Source organism: Zonotrichia leucophrys, chromosome 8 (genome assembly GCF_028769735.1).
Source record: "Zonotrichia leucophrys gambelii isolate GWCS_2022_RI chromosome 8, RI_Zleu_2.0, whole genome shotgun sequence".
Lineage (NCBI taxonomy): Eukaryota > Metazoa > Chordata > Aves > Passeriformes > Passerellidae > Zonotrichia > Zonotrichia leucophrys.
In genome coordinates, this window is record NC_088178.1 from 7,762,729 (window position 1) to 7,778,838 (window position 16,110).

The 16,110-nt window shown below is 43.0% G+C and overlaps 1 protein-coding gene across 1 annotated transcript in view; it reads left to right on the plus strand.

The window, feature by feature from the left end:
- Positions 1-1,524: 1,524 nt before the first annotated feature.
- CDC73 (cell division cycle 73) overlaps positions 1,525-16,110 on the plus strand; it is a 101,765-nt gene continuing 87,179 nt past the window's right edge. Inside the window, exons 1-7 of the mRNA XM_064720101.1 lie at positions 1,525-1,703; positions 7,021-7,126; positions 8,105-8,174; positions 9,162-9,224; positions 9,312-9,364; positions 9,758-9,846; positions 11,134-11,350. Coding sequence (XP_064576171.1) covers positions 1,573-1,703; positions 7,021-7,126; positions 8,105-8,174; positions 9,162-9,224; positions 9,312-9,364; positions 9,758-9,846; positions 11,134-11,350 — 729 coding nt within the window. The 5' untranslated portion in view covers positions 1,525-1,572. The remainder of the gene's footprint in view (positions 1,704-7,020; positions 7,127-8,104; positions 8,175-9,161; positions 9,225-9,311; positions 9,365-9,757; positions 9,847-11,133; positions 11,351-16,110) is intronic.

Here is a 16,110-nt window from a genome sequence, read left to right on the forward strand (position 1 = left end):
GTGGGTACCAGTTTGTTTGGTTCCGCTGGGAATGCTACACTCCCAGTTTTTGTGTGTTTGAGCAGGAGAAATTAACCTGGAACATGGACAGAGCATGTGCCAGCTGCACCTGTGCAGTTGCTCAGGTGAGCAAACAGAGCAAACTGAGCTCTGAGATCCCAAGTTCTGCAGGGTAATGTGGGATGTGCTCCATGGCATTACTATTTGTCCTTTTTCACATTTATGGGCAACATTTTTCTAATGACTTTTTTTGCTATGATTTTTTGGTGGTGTATTTGTATCAGATTTTTTGTGATTGATAAAGCAGAGACTTTTCTTTCTCTCTTTTTATCCAGGATACAGAAGATTTTCTCTCCAGCCTGCAGAGTGAGATGCACACACAGTGTGTGAGAGAATCAGTCGCAGACTACCCTGGGTTTGGAAGGGACCCACAAGGATCATCAAGCTGCACTCCTGTCCCTGCACAGAACACCCCAATAATCCCACTATGGATTGTGTCTGAAAACATTGCCCAAAAGCTTCTGGAACTCTGGCAGGATTGGGACCATTACCTGCCCTGGGAGAACCTGACTACCGTGAGGAATCTTTTCCTAATGTCCAGCATAAACTTCACTGATCCTGCTGCTCCTTCTGCTCCTTTGACACCGTTTTCTTGAGGTATCACCCTAAACACACCCAAACTCCTTTTAGGGCCCTTTACAACCTCTTTGGTGTCAGTATAACCCCTCTGAGTACACCATAAACCATCCCAGTGCCTCCAACACCTCTCAAACCTCCTCAGCACCCCCAAATCAATTTTAGCTCTCTCAGACCTCTCCCAGCACACCCTCAAGCCCCATTAGCACCCCAAATCCTTTTGAGCACCCTCTAAAACCTCTTTAGCCCCACTAAAACTCCTCCCAATGTATCACATGCTATTCTAGCATCCCAAACACCCCTCAAACCTCAACACCCCCGAAACCCTTTTTAGTTGTGCTTTAGCATCCACGAATGCTTCCCAGCACCCTGAAAAACCCCATTAGAGCCCGCAAATCCATGCCAGCACCCTAAAACCCCGTTAGCACCACCCACCCCTTCCAGCACCCTCTAAAACCTCTTCTTCAAACCAAAACTCCTCGTTTCCCCCGCCCAAACCATCCGAGCGCGGCTCAGCCCCGCGCCGTGACTCGGCGGGCACGCGGGAGCATCAAAGCTCCAGAGAAGAGCAGCACGCCGATAAACTCGGGCAGTGATTGCGTGTAAAGCTTTATTTCCACATAAAACATGAGAAAGCTCAGTGTGCTCAGGACGGAGCAAGCCGCACCCGCACGCCCGCCCCGCCTGTGCCGCCGTGAAGGCAGCGGGGCGCGGCCGCCGTGAGGGACAAGGGGGCGTGGCCTCCGCCCCGCCAGCCCCGCCCCCTCCCTGGTAGGGGCGGGCCCACGTCGCTCCCATGGCAACGCGTCCGGCGTCGCCCCTAGTAGGCGGCGCGGCGGCGGCGTCGGTTCAGGCATTCGCGGCGGGCAGCCCGGGGCGCGCCGGCGGGGTCCTGCGGCGGGCGGCGGCGGCCGGAGTGGTGGCGGCCGGGCGAAGATGGCGGACGTGCTGAGCGTGCTGCGGCAGTACAACACGCAGAAGAAGGAGATCGTGGTCAAGGGCGACGAGGTGATCTTCGGAGAGTTCTCCTGGCCCAAGAACGTCAAGACCAATTATGTCATCTGGGGGTAAGCGACGCGGCCGGGGCGAGGGGCGGGCGGGGGGAGAAGTTGCCCCGAAGTTGCGCCGGGGCAGCGGGAACGGGGCTGCCGCCGTCCTTGGCGCTCCGCGGGCGGCGGGGCGGACGGGTCGGGCGGGCCGGTGCCGCTCCCGTGCCGCTCCCCGCAGGGCCTCGGGGCCCCCGCGCCCTGCCCGCCTGTCCCGTGGGCGATCCCCGTACCCTGGCAGCCCGGCGGGCAGGCAGCGCTCGCCGCTACCTTCGGGAACGTTCCCGGCTCCTGCCCTGGGCCGGGAGAGCCGCGGAGCCGGGCCCAGGCCGGTCCTCGGCTCCCGGCGCTCCTGTCCGTGCCGCGTCCTGCAGACTCATGCGATGAGATGGCAGCAGGCAGCGGCTGCTCCCAAGTTTTTCCGGTGTTGGGTGAAATAGACGCGGTGTGTTGTTGCTCGGACAACGCTCTCGGGCGCACGGTGGGGTATTGGGGCGCTTTGCGCGGGCCCGGGAGCTGCAGTCGGTGATCCCGATGGGTCCCTTCCCGCTCAGCACCGGCTGTGGTTCTGTCCTGGGCTGTCGGGGCTGCTCCTTTGCCAAAGCAGCGGGAGCAGGGCAGCGAGGCCCGGACCGATTCCCTCTGATGAGCTGTGCAGGTGCGCTGCCCCCACCTGAGGCCTCTTCCTGGGCAGGACCCGGTGCAGGCTGTTCCCTGGTTGTTCTTATCGTAATAAACAAGTAGAGAGAGAGAGTTTACGTGGCTTAAATGATTGTAGCAGATGAAATGCCTGGTTTTAGAAAGCCTCTAGAAAATGAGGGGTTTTACCTGTTGAATTTTCCTAGTATAGCGTGGATTGTTTACATTGCAAAGGAGTTTGTTTGCCTTTCCTCAGAATTTGGCAGCTGCTGCTTCTTGGTGTCCTAACTAGAAGAGTTTCAATGAATCCTTTTCAAACTTAACAGGGAAAAATAAAGCTCAGGTGCTATTCAAAAAACCTTTGTTGAATAGCAGAAATGCCTGCAGAGTTCTCACAAAATCCCAAACTTGCAGTGAAGTCTGACCAGGAAATATTATTTTTTCCCCTCATAATTATGATATGACTATTACTGGCCGTAGATTGAGAGAGAGAAAGGAATTAAGCCTACTTGCTTATCTTCAGTAGTAGGTGGACTTTTCATAGCTGATTTTACTTTGTACCTTAATATATTACTAGAAATGTGCTTTTCCATTACCTGCTTTGAGCTTTCAAAAACTAGTTTTGGAGTTATTTATGCTTCCTGGCTGAGTGGGGGATACTGGTATGTAGACCTAAGAGGAAGAAAAATATTTGGACAAGCAGTTAGAAGTCTTGGCTGTGTTTTTGCTGGGCAATGTGTAGACAGATGTGGTGATTTCCTTGCTACAAGTTACTTTTCCCAAGTGGTAACACGTAGTGGTTAAGTAGACAAACAAGTTGCATTGCCTTTCTGCAGGGAACAAGAAACAGGAGAGCTTGGATTAGACCCAGAAATTGTTACCAAAACCCTAAAAGCAGCTGGAGAGCAAACTTTGCTATGTAGAGCCAGGCAGGTTTATCTTCCTGGTCAAGAAGGATGTGTGGGTGAACAGAGCAGCAGCAGCTCCTGCCAGAGCTGTGAGTGCTCACCTGTGGTACACTGTGGTGGAATTTGAGGGGTTTTGTTCTTTAAATCTTGGTTTAGACCAGTGGTTTCTGAGCTTTTGGTAGGACCAGACTGCTCTCAGTTCACAGCATTTCTTGTCAAGCACTGTGGCATTTTGCATGTCTCAGCTTTGAATTGAAGACACTGTAAAAATGAGACCAGTTCTGCAAGCCGTGCTCAGTAGCTTGAACACCGCACTTCAAGAGCTGCTAATTTAGGTAATTGCTACACTCAGGAGGGACATTCTCAAAAACTTTCAAGATTCAAACCCTTTTATATTCAGGTCACTTGACAGGACCCAAATTATGCTTGCATTGAGCAGGTGTGGGTGGCTTAATCTTTCACAGAGCAAACCTCGAGTTCTGTTTTAGGTGTCCCCAGCTGTAATTGCATCTCCAGCCTGAGGAGAGTAATGCCAGGCTGAAGAGCAGCAGTGGCATTTGTCCCTGCTCGAATTAGCAGTAGTCCCAGGAGACATTTAGCTGTGGCTCCTCGGGCAGCTTAGCTGGCAGGAGTCAGCAGTGCTGCCCTGCATTGCCTTCTCTCTCTCTGGCACAAGTGTCACCCAAACAGGGAACTGGGCTGAGGAATCAAGCCAAGGTAAAGGTAACCTGGAGGGGGGAAAAAAAGTGGGGGGAAAAGCAACTTTATTCCAGTTTAGTTTCCAGATAATAATTATAGGGATGCTTCTGCTGGCACACGAAAAAGGTGAGGTGGTCTGAGGTGAAGTGGTTTGTGTGTTTTGACCTATGGGCCCTGAAGAGTGATTAATGAATGTGTTTCAAAACCAAAGGAAGGAATCAATCTACCAGAGAAATTTATTGCTTTGTTTGCCTAGTCAAGGGCTTGGATATGCAGCTGAGTTTGCAAACAGTGAGCAGCTGGCCCTGGGTATTGTCTGTTGTGTGATACTCAGTGTGCTTTGTCTTGTGGTTTTAAAGATTTCTGCTTGGTTTTGTGGATGAGACACAGGTCCTTGGTACCTCTGTAAACTTCAGGCTTTGAAACAGGAAAAAGGAAATAAAGCTGTTAGAAATGAATAAATTCCTGGTGCCCACAGGTGGGAGGTGAATGGATGAGAAAGAAGTCAGTTTCTGGTGTTGAAAATTACCAGGTGAAACTTACTCTCTTATTATATAAACATTTTCTCAATTTTTAGCTGGAGTTTATTTTGCAAGAGATTAAATTGTTTCTTACATTTTTACTTAATGATTGTTAATAAATTTGTTGAGGTCTGCCTCCTAAGATTTTTCTTTTCTAATTGTAATTGATACCATAACTGAATGTGGGAAATAACAGAATTAATTTCTATTTCTACTTGGGATGTTTGTAAATTGAATGAGGCAAGCTACCCTCAGATCTGCCTGTTTTTAGTTCCCTGATTATTCAGCAGGAGCACACACTGATGTTGAAATGTCAGTTTAGGCTTAGATTTTCTCCTTGTGTGCAACTGCTTGTCCATCTGATGATTTCCTATTAATGTGCAATATCTTGTGCTTCTAAAATACATCCTCTTAGAGCCATAATGAGCACGGGCAATTCTTGTGTGTGTGGCTGAAGTGATGAAGTACCAGCTGTGCCCTGCTGAGCTTTGGCAATGCCTGTGCCTTTGTAACACTGTATTGTTTCAATTAGTACATAATGGTTCAGGATTTGTTTGTTTTGGTATTTTGTCATTTCTTGCTAAATATTGTAAAGCTTGAGTAGATGACCAGCTGGACTTCTCTGTCATGCTCAGTGCATATGGCACACTTGAAAGAAATAATGAGTGATTCTGGACTAAGACAGTCTGCAGTGTTTGTTTAAAATGAAGTGACAGCTGCATCATGTGACATCATGGCTTTGCTTTGGAGCCAAGCCTGTGTAGAGGAAGCTGTTGTTTCTGCTAGTGCTTCCAGTGTGTTTAGATACCACCTTATCAAAGATCCTTACTGCTTTGCTGCTTGCTCAAACAGTTCCTTGCTGAGGAATCCAGTTCTGGTGGCTGCCTGTAGTTGTGAAGCCAAGTTTTGGCTTCTTAGCAGTTGAAAGAAAAATCCTGTGTCTTCTCCCTTTCCTCTGCAGCAACAAAAAGTACAGGCACCCTCCACCTCAAGCACACCAGGTTTTTGGAAGGAAGGGACAGTGGTAAGAGAGACCCTTTATTCTACAGTTCTGGTATCCTGAATCCCTTTTCTCTGGATGTTATTCTTACATTGGTTTTCTCAGGCATCATTGTGAAGGTGAGGTTTTGAACTTTAGTGCTGATAATAAGTTCTGAACAGGTTATTGGGCACTCTTAGCTAATTTCAGAAAAGTAATGACAAGCAAAGCAGTAGGTGGCATTAAATCCACAGTACTGAGAAAACAGGCTTTCACTTCTGTTGGTTTAGTAGATTTTTGTGTGGCTCTTCCAGGCTCCATAAAGTTGTGACTGAGTATTTATTTCCTCTCCCTTCCCCCAGCGAGGCTGGCACTTCTGTGCTGTGTGTTTTGGTGCAGATGATGAGCCATGAGTAAAGCCACTGTACTTACAGGGAAAACTCTTTTAATGAAAGGGTTTCTTCCTGAAATTTCTTGTTTATTGAAAATTCTCTGCCAGTCTTAAATTTATAGCTTTGGGCTGGTTTTGTGGTGGCTTCTCTTGCTCAGGCTTTAAGGTGAGCCAGCTGGTCAGGGACAGGGACTGGGCAGTGTGGAGGAGCCCTGTCCTGCCTGGAGCTGGGGTTGGACATGTCCCACAGTGGGGCTGGGCAGTGGAATTGCTGCCCTTGCTGCTTTCCTGGCTGCCAGGGCTGTTTCTCAGAGCACTGGGAGTGTTTAGGGAATGGGGGTTTTGAAACACGGACAGGCATTGCTTCCCTAAAAAATCTTGTAGTAACAGCATAATGGGTGAGAGGGGGGAATTCTGTTCAATGTACTTGGAGCCAAGCTGAGCCAAGCATTTATTTGGCCTTGTTTGGTGTGGTTTGTTTATTTTTTTTTTTGAATAGCTGCACAGAGCAAGTTCCCTTTTAGCCTTAAGAGCTGTGTCTTTGAAACAAGCTGTTTGAAAGCTCAGATTGAACTTGATGCTGTTGTGTTGCTCTGATGTGGTCTGACTTCAGTATGGGGTTTTGTGTCCTTCAGCATTTTGCTGATCTTTCTTGTGCAGTTAGTTTGTAGTCACTCCCTATTTTAATCTTTGGGCACTGTTTTGAACCCTTTGCTCCCTAGACTTTGTGGGATTTATATGACCCAGGTTCACACTGTGCTTTCTCCAGTGCTGAGCATTCTGGCCTGTTGTACCTGAAGATGACGTAATGCTTTTTCATTTGCAGCTCAGTTCTGTTTGTCTGGCTGTCTCACATATGATAGACAGTTCCTTTGATAATCAGAATAAATACTGTGAATGAGAGGGAATGTGTACTTACATTTCCCAAGTCTTGCTTATTTATTTTACAGCACATCCAGCTCTTATTTTGGGAAGGTTTTTTTTAATAATTCATTCATTAAAGAGGCAGCAAGAACTCATCTCCCTCACTTGAAATCTTTAGCACAATTGAGAGCTCACTAGTTTGGCAATAACTGATAATAATGTTAACTGCTTGCTTTTTAAACTGTCATCTGGAAAGAAAAGAGACCTTTTCTAAAAGAGGATGTGCTTGAGACAGAGATGGAGAAATTAAATGCTACAACCTTTTCTTGTGTTACAGGACAGGGAAAGAGGGCCAGCCCAGGGAATACTACACTTTGGATTCTATCTTGTTCCTGCTCAATAATGTGCACCTTTCCCATCCTGTGTACGTCCGTCGTGCTGCAGTAAGTAAACCATGCAAAATGTGATTTTTGTCTTGTGATGATGAATATGTGTGAAGTTATTTTCAGGGAATGATAAATGCACTTGTGTGTATCAGTTTGGCTGGGGAAAGTGCGAATGAGATGCAGCAGAGTGTGTGAGTGTTTAAAAACAATCACCTCTGCACAAGGATCACTTGACAAGTCCTGTCAGGGTGGAGTATTTTTCTTGACAATTCAATTCCTAACAGATTATCCCTTCAAACCACCAAATTATGTTTACAGCAAGAGTTTTTTAAGCAATTATTAATAGTAATGGCAGCATTTATCATGATAGTCTATGGAAATAGTTGTTTCCAGCACTAAACTATTTCAGGAGTACTTTTGTCCATCTGTTGAGTGGAGTGATCCCAATCTAGAAGATCCTTTGGTGCCTTAGATGGCAGGGATCTCCAGAATGGAGAAAAGCAGAACAGCTTTGGAGTGGACTTGGAAGTAAGCAATCCAATAAAAAAAAATATTGATCAAGCCCTACAAATAAAGGAATTTTTAAAAAGCCCTTTTAATTTCCATTCGACTGTTCTCTGTGAGGCCACTCTTCATCTTCCCTTGTGTTTCATTGTTACCTGAGACAGCAGGTGTGGAACAACACAATTGAAATACATGATTTCTATGTATCAACAGAGATTCCTGGCAGGGAAGTGTTTGTGTGTGAGATAAAACACACACTTGTTCTTGATCTTACTAGCAAGTTTGAAGGGAAGGGGGAAAAAGGCTGCCCCCTCTTTCAGTTTTGTAGCAGGCTGTATGTTTAATTCTGTGTAGCTGAACATCCTCTAGGATGTGGTTGGGCTTTAATCTTGATAGTTAAACTTCCTTGGGTGGCAGGACACATGGTCATGTCTTGGTGTGAATGAGTAGTTTTCAGTAAAAGTGAAAAATCTTCAGCCAGAGTCTCTGTGAGGGAAGAAGAGTTTAATGTCTCATCTGCTGTCTTTTCAGACTGAAAACATTCCTGTGGTAAGAAGACCTGATAGGAAAGACTTGCTTGCGTACCTAAATGGGGAAACATGTGAGTGATATGTTCTTTTGATTTGGACACACCTTACTCTTTACTGCTTCATTTTTTTGGCACAAGTGAGGGCTAGGAGGGGAAGGCTTGTGACAAATAGGCAGTTTGCATCTGAACTGAATGTGCTAAACTTCTCAAACAAAGTTATTATTTCTTGCATTTTTAATTGTGTTCTTAAATGAACTGCTTTGCTTGGATAGGGGCTGCATTCCTACGTGCATGTATAGAGGTGAACATTATTATTACTATTAACCTACTTTGGTTAATAATTCTGTGTTAGAATGCTTAGCATGTATGCTTTTTCCGTTCTTAGACTATGGGAAGCTTTCAGTAGTACATTGATCTTGAATGCAAGAAATGTGTGGGATGACATCTTCAGTGTAATAGAATATATGGAATTACTGCTTTGTCAGTCTGGCAGGTTTGCCTAGCATTTCATCATCTTAATTTTTTGTTAGCAATAGTCAGAGGTTTCTCTGAGAAAAACAGAAATATCACCTTTGTAAGATCCTCTGCTTTGTAGGTGGTCTTTAAATTTTAAATATCCTGGAGTATGATATTATTTCTGTAATGCTGAGTAAATTCACTTTATATTTTGAAGGGATCACCAGGTTGCCTTTAAAAAAAACCACCAAAACTAGACGAACCAGTAGATCTTGATTTTTGAGTCTAATTCTCATTGTGACTGTTTTTTTATGAGTGGTATATAGAGATCAAATTAATCACTGATTAATTTATGTAGGAATGGACCAGAAGAGGTCACCTGGTCTGATGCACTTTTCAAAGAAGGGCCAAATGACCCTGAGCAACATAATTTAACTTTACCTTGTCAGGTTCTGATTAGTTCCACTACTCCCAGTCTTTTACCATCTTTGCTACCTAATATGTAGAGCTTCCATTGTTGCACTTTGTCTGTTGTCCTTCTTTTATACCCAAATATTGTTGCAAATATTTTCTTTTTAAACTGAATGTTCTGTTTGAATGCAGCAACTTCATCAAGCATAGACAGAAGTGCTCCACTTGAAATTGGCCTTCAACGATCCACTCAAGGTACAGTTTAACTATAAAATAACTTTGAGGTTATTTTATCAAAATCTACTACAATCTTGCATTTTTAATGTCCTCTTTTTCTTCTAGTTAAAAGAGCAGCAGATGAAATATTAGCAGAAGCAAAGAAACCAAGAATAGAGGTAATGACAGTGACTATCATCAGTATAAATTGTTGGTGGAGGTAAATGAGGGTGTTCATCTGTTTTTGTAGGAATTCCATTGGGTTACCCGTCCTTTGGTGTACAGGTAACATGGGAGTGGGAACTGGGAGGGATTAGAACTCCATGGGAATGGGAAATGAAAAGGACTAGAATTCCATGGGAATGGGAACTGGAAGGGATTAGAAGTTAGAAGTGTAGATTTGAACAATTGTGATTCCACTAGCTCTGGACTTTATGTTCAGATCAAAAATCATTGAAAATAAAGATTGTCCTTGCGAATGTGAAGAAAATACTTGTGAATAGCTTTAATTCTAGCTGTGTTTCTATGTGAAAAGAGAGTGCACAGAACTTAAACAAGACTGTTCCTTGCAGGATGAAGAGTGTGTGCGCCTGGACAAGGAGCGCTTGGCAGCTCGGCTGGAAGGACACAAAGAGGGCATCGTGCAAACAGAGCAGATCAGGTGGGATTATGCTCCTTATGCCTAATGCTTAATTACAGGATGGAGAACAATTTCTGCTAAAAGCAGCCACTTCTGCTTCTGTCCAGCAGCTCTCAATGGCAATTTTCCTCTTTGATACTCTCAGTAATGTTCGAGGAGTTAGACCTTGAAACACTCATGACAGCACAGATTTGAGGCATTTATAAAATCCATAATTATAGCTAAGCACATGAAAAATATGTACTTTGAGTGATTTCTTCCTATCTCATATAGGTATACTTAGAAGGAAATGATAGAAAAAAAATCTGTTTGTCGCATAGGTAGAAAGCATAAGAAAAAAATTCAAGTATGTGTGATTTTGTATTAACTAACACTCAAGGTAGCATCCACATTATATTGCAACTTTGCAATGCTGTAGTGAGTTGTTTGAATTAGTTTATATGTTCTAAACAACTACCCCTTTAAAAAAAGTACAGATATTTACAGGTGGTGAGTTTCAACTCCGTGCTTGACCCTGCTGTGCGCCAAGCAGCAGCACAAACAAGTTCCTTTCCCCATGACATAGTTACAAAGGAGAATGCTTCACAGCCAGTACTTGCATTCATTTTTTCATGTGTTCTCAAAGGAAAAACAACCCTATGTAATAGTAAATTTGGTATGGACAGTTAGTGTTGTGCAATTCAGTCTTGAGGTTTTTTTCTTCAGCTCACCTGCAAAACAGTAGGGCTCACTGATAGCCCAGTGCTGTTTACAGTTAAAAACAAACACACAGAGGTGTTGCTCTCTTGGACTCGAGTGAGTTCTCTCAAACCCAGATTAATGTGGACAAGGTTCCCACCATCTGTTTGCTGACCTGCATGGTCTGAGATGGTATCACATCTTCCAAGGGACCAAGCACCTCAGCCAAGGTTTAGAGTAATGCTTTGAAAGCCTCAGAGCGGCCAGGTGTTGGTTGACAAAATTCTAATCCACTAAAAATAACAGGAAACTGAAATTTGCATGTTGTTATAAATGAAGGTGTTAGTCCTGATGCTTTACATTTGGGTTCTTTATTTTTGTTTGGTATAGTTAGGGTCTTTGGATGGTCTTTGTGTTAGTTCTGTGAGTTTTTTGTCAAAAATTGGATTCACATGCCCAAAACAGAAATGCCAAGCCTATATAATATTTCAGTGTGTATATTAGATGGCTGTTTTGTGGTTTATAGCACAGCCTTAAACTTTGGCAGGATGAAGTTACTTATTCAGATATTCTTTTGGAAGATTTGTTTGTGCAAAAATTCAGTCTCTGCTGTTACTTTTGCTCATTTAGGTCCTTGTCTGAAGCTATGTCAGTGGAAAAAATTGCTGCTATCAAAGCCAAAATCATGGCGAAGAAAAGATCCACTATCAAAACTGATCTGGATGATGACATAACTGCTCTCAAACAGAGAAGTTTTGTTGATGCTGAAGTGGATGTAACTAGAGATATTGTCAGCAGGGAGAGAGTATGGAGGACAAGAACCACAATCTTACAAAGCACAGGCAAGGTAATGCTCTGGATATGAAGGTGGGTTTTATGATCCCTATGACAAACTGCATTTTCATTTTCTGTATCTACTTTGTTAATCAGGGATGACAGTGGGATTATGCTCAGTGTGCCGTGTAAAGGTGGGCTTGCAGGGCTGTTGGCACAGTGACAAAAGTGTTTGTCCTTATCATGTTACAGTAAATATAAATTGTATCTCCAGCTACTTGCTTCAGCCATTTAAAAGATACTAAGTAATCACCTAATTCCTGTTAACCAAAGCTGGCTTGGCCCTGCAGTGGGGAGGGCTCCAGGAATGGGTTGGAAACAGACCAAAGTGGGGAGTAATTGACAGAAAATGCAGGTTCATTGGAAGCCCAAAGGCTTCTACATTGTAGAAAACACCAAAAAAGTGAGGAGGAAAAGTGCTGGAATGAACAAAATCAGAGAGTGTTGCCATGAAGAGGTTTTTGTCCCTTGATGCTCCTTTGGGCTGCACTTGGTTAGGTGCTATTCTGAACATGGTTGCAAGCACAGCTGACAGCTTGCTCTTTTTGGTCAGTGAAGCTTTCTTTATTGCAGAGCTGCTTGGCACTAAATTTCTCAAGGGAGCAGTAAGTCAATTTCTAAAAGATTTCAAGGGTCTCTTTTCCTGAGGTTATTGTCAAGCTGCATCCTTTGCCTTCGCTACTTCTTTTAAGTATTGTCACAGGAAAATAATATTTAGAAATAAATGAACTGTCTTCATTTGTCTTGTTTTTAACAGTATTTTACATAACTCTCAACTTCCCAGTATTGTCCCAGGGTAGAATAATTTAATTCATGAATGATGGGGTAATTACTGGGTATGTGGCACATTCCTGTGTGCCACCTACAGAGTGAGTGTTGCTTCTCTGGATCTCAGAGATTTGTAGCAGCCTCGCTGCTGAGAGCTGATAAATTGGTAAAAGCTTTGATGTTTTAGTCATTGGGAAGATTTGTACCAAAGGAATCTCTGTAGCTGTTCTTCCTTTTGTGAATCATTCATGGCATTCCTATCTCCACTTTTCTTCTGAGTGAAATTACAAAGATAGTAGGGAAGAGATGAATGTTTTTGTTGTAGTATCCCTGTAGTAACAGTGAGATGAGGTTGTGACTTAAAGCAAAACATGACCCAGGGAGAAAGGCAAGAAACAAAAGGTGAAGTTTGCTCTTGGATGCAGTTACTGTGAGCAGCCTGATGAGTGTATGGGCATAACAGCAAATCTTCTATTTCGGTTTGTGCAGGCTTGCAGGAACATTCTTGGTAGCTTGGACAGCAATCACCGAGTGTTAATGTTTATATTTTCCAACAAGTAGCAGTGAAAGTAAGTAGATAGAGAAACATCACGTGTTGCTGAGGGCTGTGATTTATCCCACAACAGCTCAGCTTTTTCATTTATAGTTTGGTTGGGTGGGTTGTTTGGTTTTTGGGTTTTTTTTCCTTTTTTTCCCTCTATTTCAAGAACTTTTGTAAAGACTTTCTTGAAAGTTGTAAAGAAACTCAGATATGTTGTCTCAGGCAAATAGTTTCTTCCCTCCTTCCCTGTTCCTTTTAAGAATTTTGATCAGGGAAGCCTGATACTGCTCTGCCAGTGCTGTTTTGACTCTTCTATATGATACTTGAATTGCTGATGTGCCTGATAATTCTTTTTATTGTAAATTTTCACTCTCTGCTTGGTATGGGTTTATCTGCAGCCTGTGGAATCCTCCTAGAGTATTTAAAACCAAAATTGACTTTAACAGTTCATGCCTTTTGAATTCCTTTGGAACTCCTGGGTGAGTGATAACAAAGAGTGAGCACTCCTAAATGTAAATTTTGTTGTTTCTTTGCAAAAATTGCTTCAGTCCAAGGCTGCTTCTGAGGCTCTTTTCCACAGAGAAACACTCCTGTGTGTGTAGCTTTTCTCAGTGTTCTCTGTAAATGAACTAAGATACACAAACAGCTTAAGATGCAAAAAGTACACAAAAGTAAAAGGCCACAGTAGAAAAAAAATTCTTGACCTTTTCAGCTTGCTGACAGGTTTCCTTTGCTTTTGATATGTTTGAGGAAAATATTGATTCCTCCAGCAATATGCTCCTCCAAATTCTTCATAGATGTCAAAAATATTAACTGTATTTCTGAAGCATTTACTGTTTCTCCTTTTGGACACACTTCCCAGTTCTGAAGTTTGCTTTATAGAACTGTTCCAGGATGTTTAAGTCTCTGGTGATGTAGTGTTCCTTTTTAACATTTAAAAAGTTCTCATGATACTTGCATTCTGTCCTTTTACCTGCTGCTTTTATTGCCAGCATTGTCATTCAGCAAAGGGAGATTTGTGACAAACTACAGTGAAATTACAGATACTTTCCTGGCTATGAGTTGTTTTTTGGTTTATAAGAATGTGTAATTTGAGTGCATTGATGCTCCTGTTGTAGAAGGTGCTTCAGCAGCTGTGTCATTCCCAGTTTATTTCAGTTTATTTTCCCTTGAGATTTCTGTGATGCGTCACACAGGTCTCTTGTCTGTGTGACCTCTCTGCTACCCTCTTTTGATCAGATGTTGCATTGATCCCTGGATGTTTTTTTACTGATTTCTGTGAGGTTCCTATTGTGTGTAAAATCAGACACTTCAGTTCACCTGTCCTCTTTTAATTTTAAGATTTCTACATTTGCATTTATCTGCTTGCTTATTGTTATGTTTTGTTTAAAACTTTTTGTTGAGTTCTTATTCCCTAGTTTTCTGTGTCATTATTATGCAGATCTACCTCTTTTGGAAAGTCAGTGTTGATTTAATTCCTAGTAGATGAATCATCCTGCTCTCTCTGTTTTAAAGTTTTGTTGGCTTTCCCCAAGTCTGTACTGCAGTCTTCTAAATTTTTATGAATAATGTGACATTTTTATGTGATCACTTTTCAGAGCCAAATTGCATCTGTTTTATAGTATAAAGTTTTTTTCCTTCTCATAGTGACTTAATTTTAGAACTCTTTGACAGTATATATTGTTTAAAGGAATTTAATTTCAGGAAGAGTTTTGAATCCATACATAGACTGTTTACTATCATAAGTGTTTGAAATGTTAAGTTTTGCATCAGTGCTCTGCACAGGTTTCAGCTGTATTCATGTTTTTAGGTAAAGGGGAGGTTGTTTTGTAAAACAAATCATTGAATACCTAGGAAAAAAAACTGTTTATACTGAAGTTGATTTTCATTTTGCATCCTTCCTCTAGCTTTCTTTCCTAAAAATCCTTTTGTTCTTATGGTGTTCTGTAGCAGGCAACAGCGACCTTTTCTGAAGGAAAAACTCCTCCTTTCATCTCTACTGTAAATGTATTTGGCACTTCAATTTTTCCCATGGGAACAAATTTAAGTAGCATTCACAGGTGTATTTGGAGAGTGTGTTTTTGTCTGTGACTGCTGGTGTACTTGATTTATATTTCATTAATTTTTATCTCCCAGATTGCTCAGAACCATTTCTTAGATAAGCAGCAAGGTAACTGGGTGGGATCTTAAACTGGATTCTTGGAAATTCACTAATACTGGCCTTGTGGATTTGTAACTTTTGGAAATGAACCAGTGTTCTGATATGAGCAGCTCTGAGCATTTCAGATGGCCTTTAAAAAAGGAAAGAAAAGGATGAAAGACTTTTTGTGGAGTGTGGTGGGTTGACCTTGGTTGGATGGATTACAGGTGTCCTCCAAGCTGCTTCCCTCCTCAGCAGGATGGCTGGGAGACAATAAAATACAAAAAAAATGTGTGGGTCAAAATAAAGGCAGTTGATTAAAAACAAAGGATGTGTGGGGAAGCAAAGGAGGACAAAAGATGTATTCTCTGTTTCCCATCAGCAGCAGGAAAGCTCCAGGCACTTCTTGGGGAGCAGGGCTTGGGTACCTTGAGCAGTTGCTTCTGAAGACCAATATTGTAATGAGAAATGCCCCCCTCCTTCTTTCTCTTAGCTTTTACTGCTGAGCAGATGTCTGTGATGGGGAATATCCCTGGAGTCAGCTGTCCTGGCTGTCCTCTCAGATCCTGCCCAGCCCCACAGGGTGGTGAGGGGGCAGCCTTGGGGCTGGGTCAGCAGCAGCCAGAACGCTGGGCTGGCATCAGCCCTTCTCTGCCTGCCAGGGCACACTGCAGCACCACCTGGGCAGCTGGGACTCAATTCAGCCACACCCAGTTCAGGGGAAAATGCTGCAGTTATTGCTAAAACTTTACATTTTGGCCAGCACTCTTCAGTTATCTTTTCTCACACTTGCAAGTATATTAGAATTATGTTTTCTCAAGTGAACTCTAACCCTCTGTACAAGGAAATAACATAATCCAGCCTGTCAAAGATATGGGAGGTCTTAAAGGTTATAGCACATAACCTTTCTAAATCTCTCCAGCTAAAATGCTGAATAGTGACTGCACACTCCTGATTGTAGGTGCATTGTCCAGGCAGATGGGTTTACACATCTGTCAGCAGCTGGTCCAGCTCCTGCTTTGGTGCATTTCTCAGCTTTTAGCACATCTGTAAATATTTTCTCCTCCCTAAGCCTTGTGTAAATCTGTTGAAGACTTTGCCAGGCATATATGGCAATGAGTGACCTGTATGGCATCTGATCATTACTGCCTGCCTGGAGACAGTCCAGGGAAAAGCTCTGAACTAGAACCATGTAAGCTGGACAGCAGAAATTGGCATTTGAGGTATACACATTTCTAATGGAGTTAGGTGTGTGTCAAATCTAAGAATGATGGGGATGTGGGCTCTTTCTGCAGGTAACTGTTTATAATGGAAAAACTGTTAA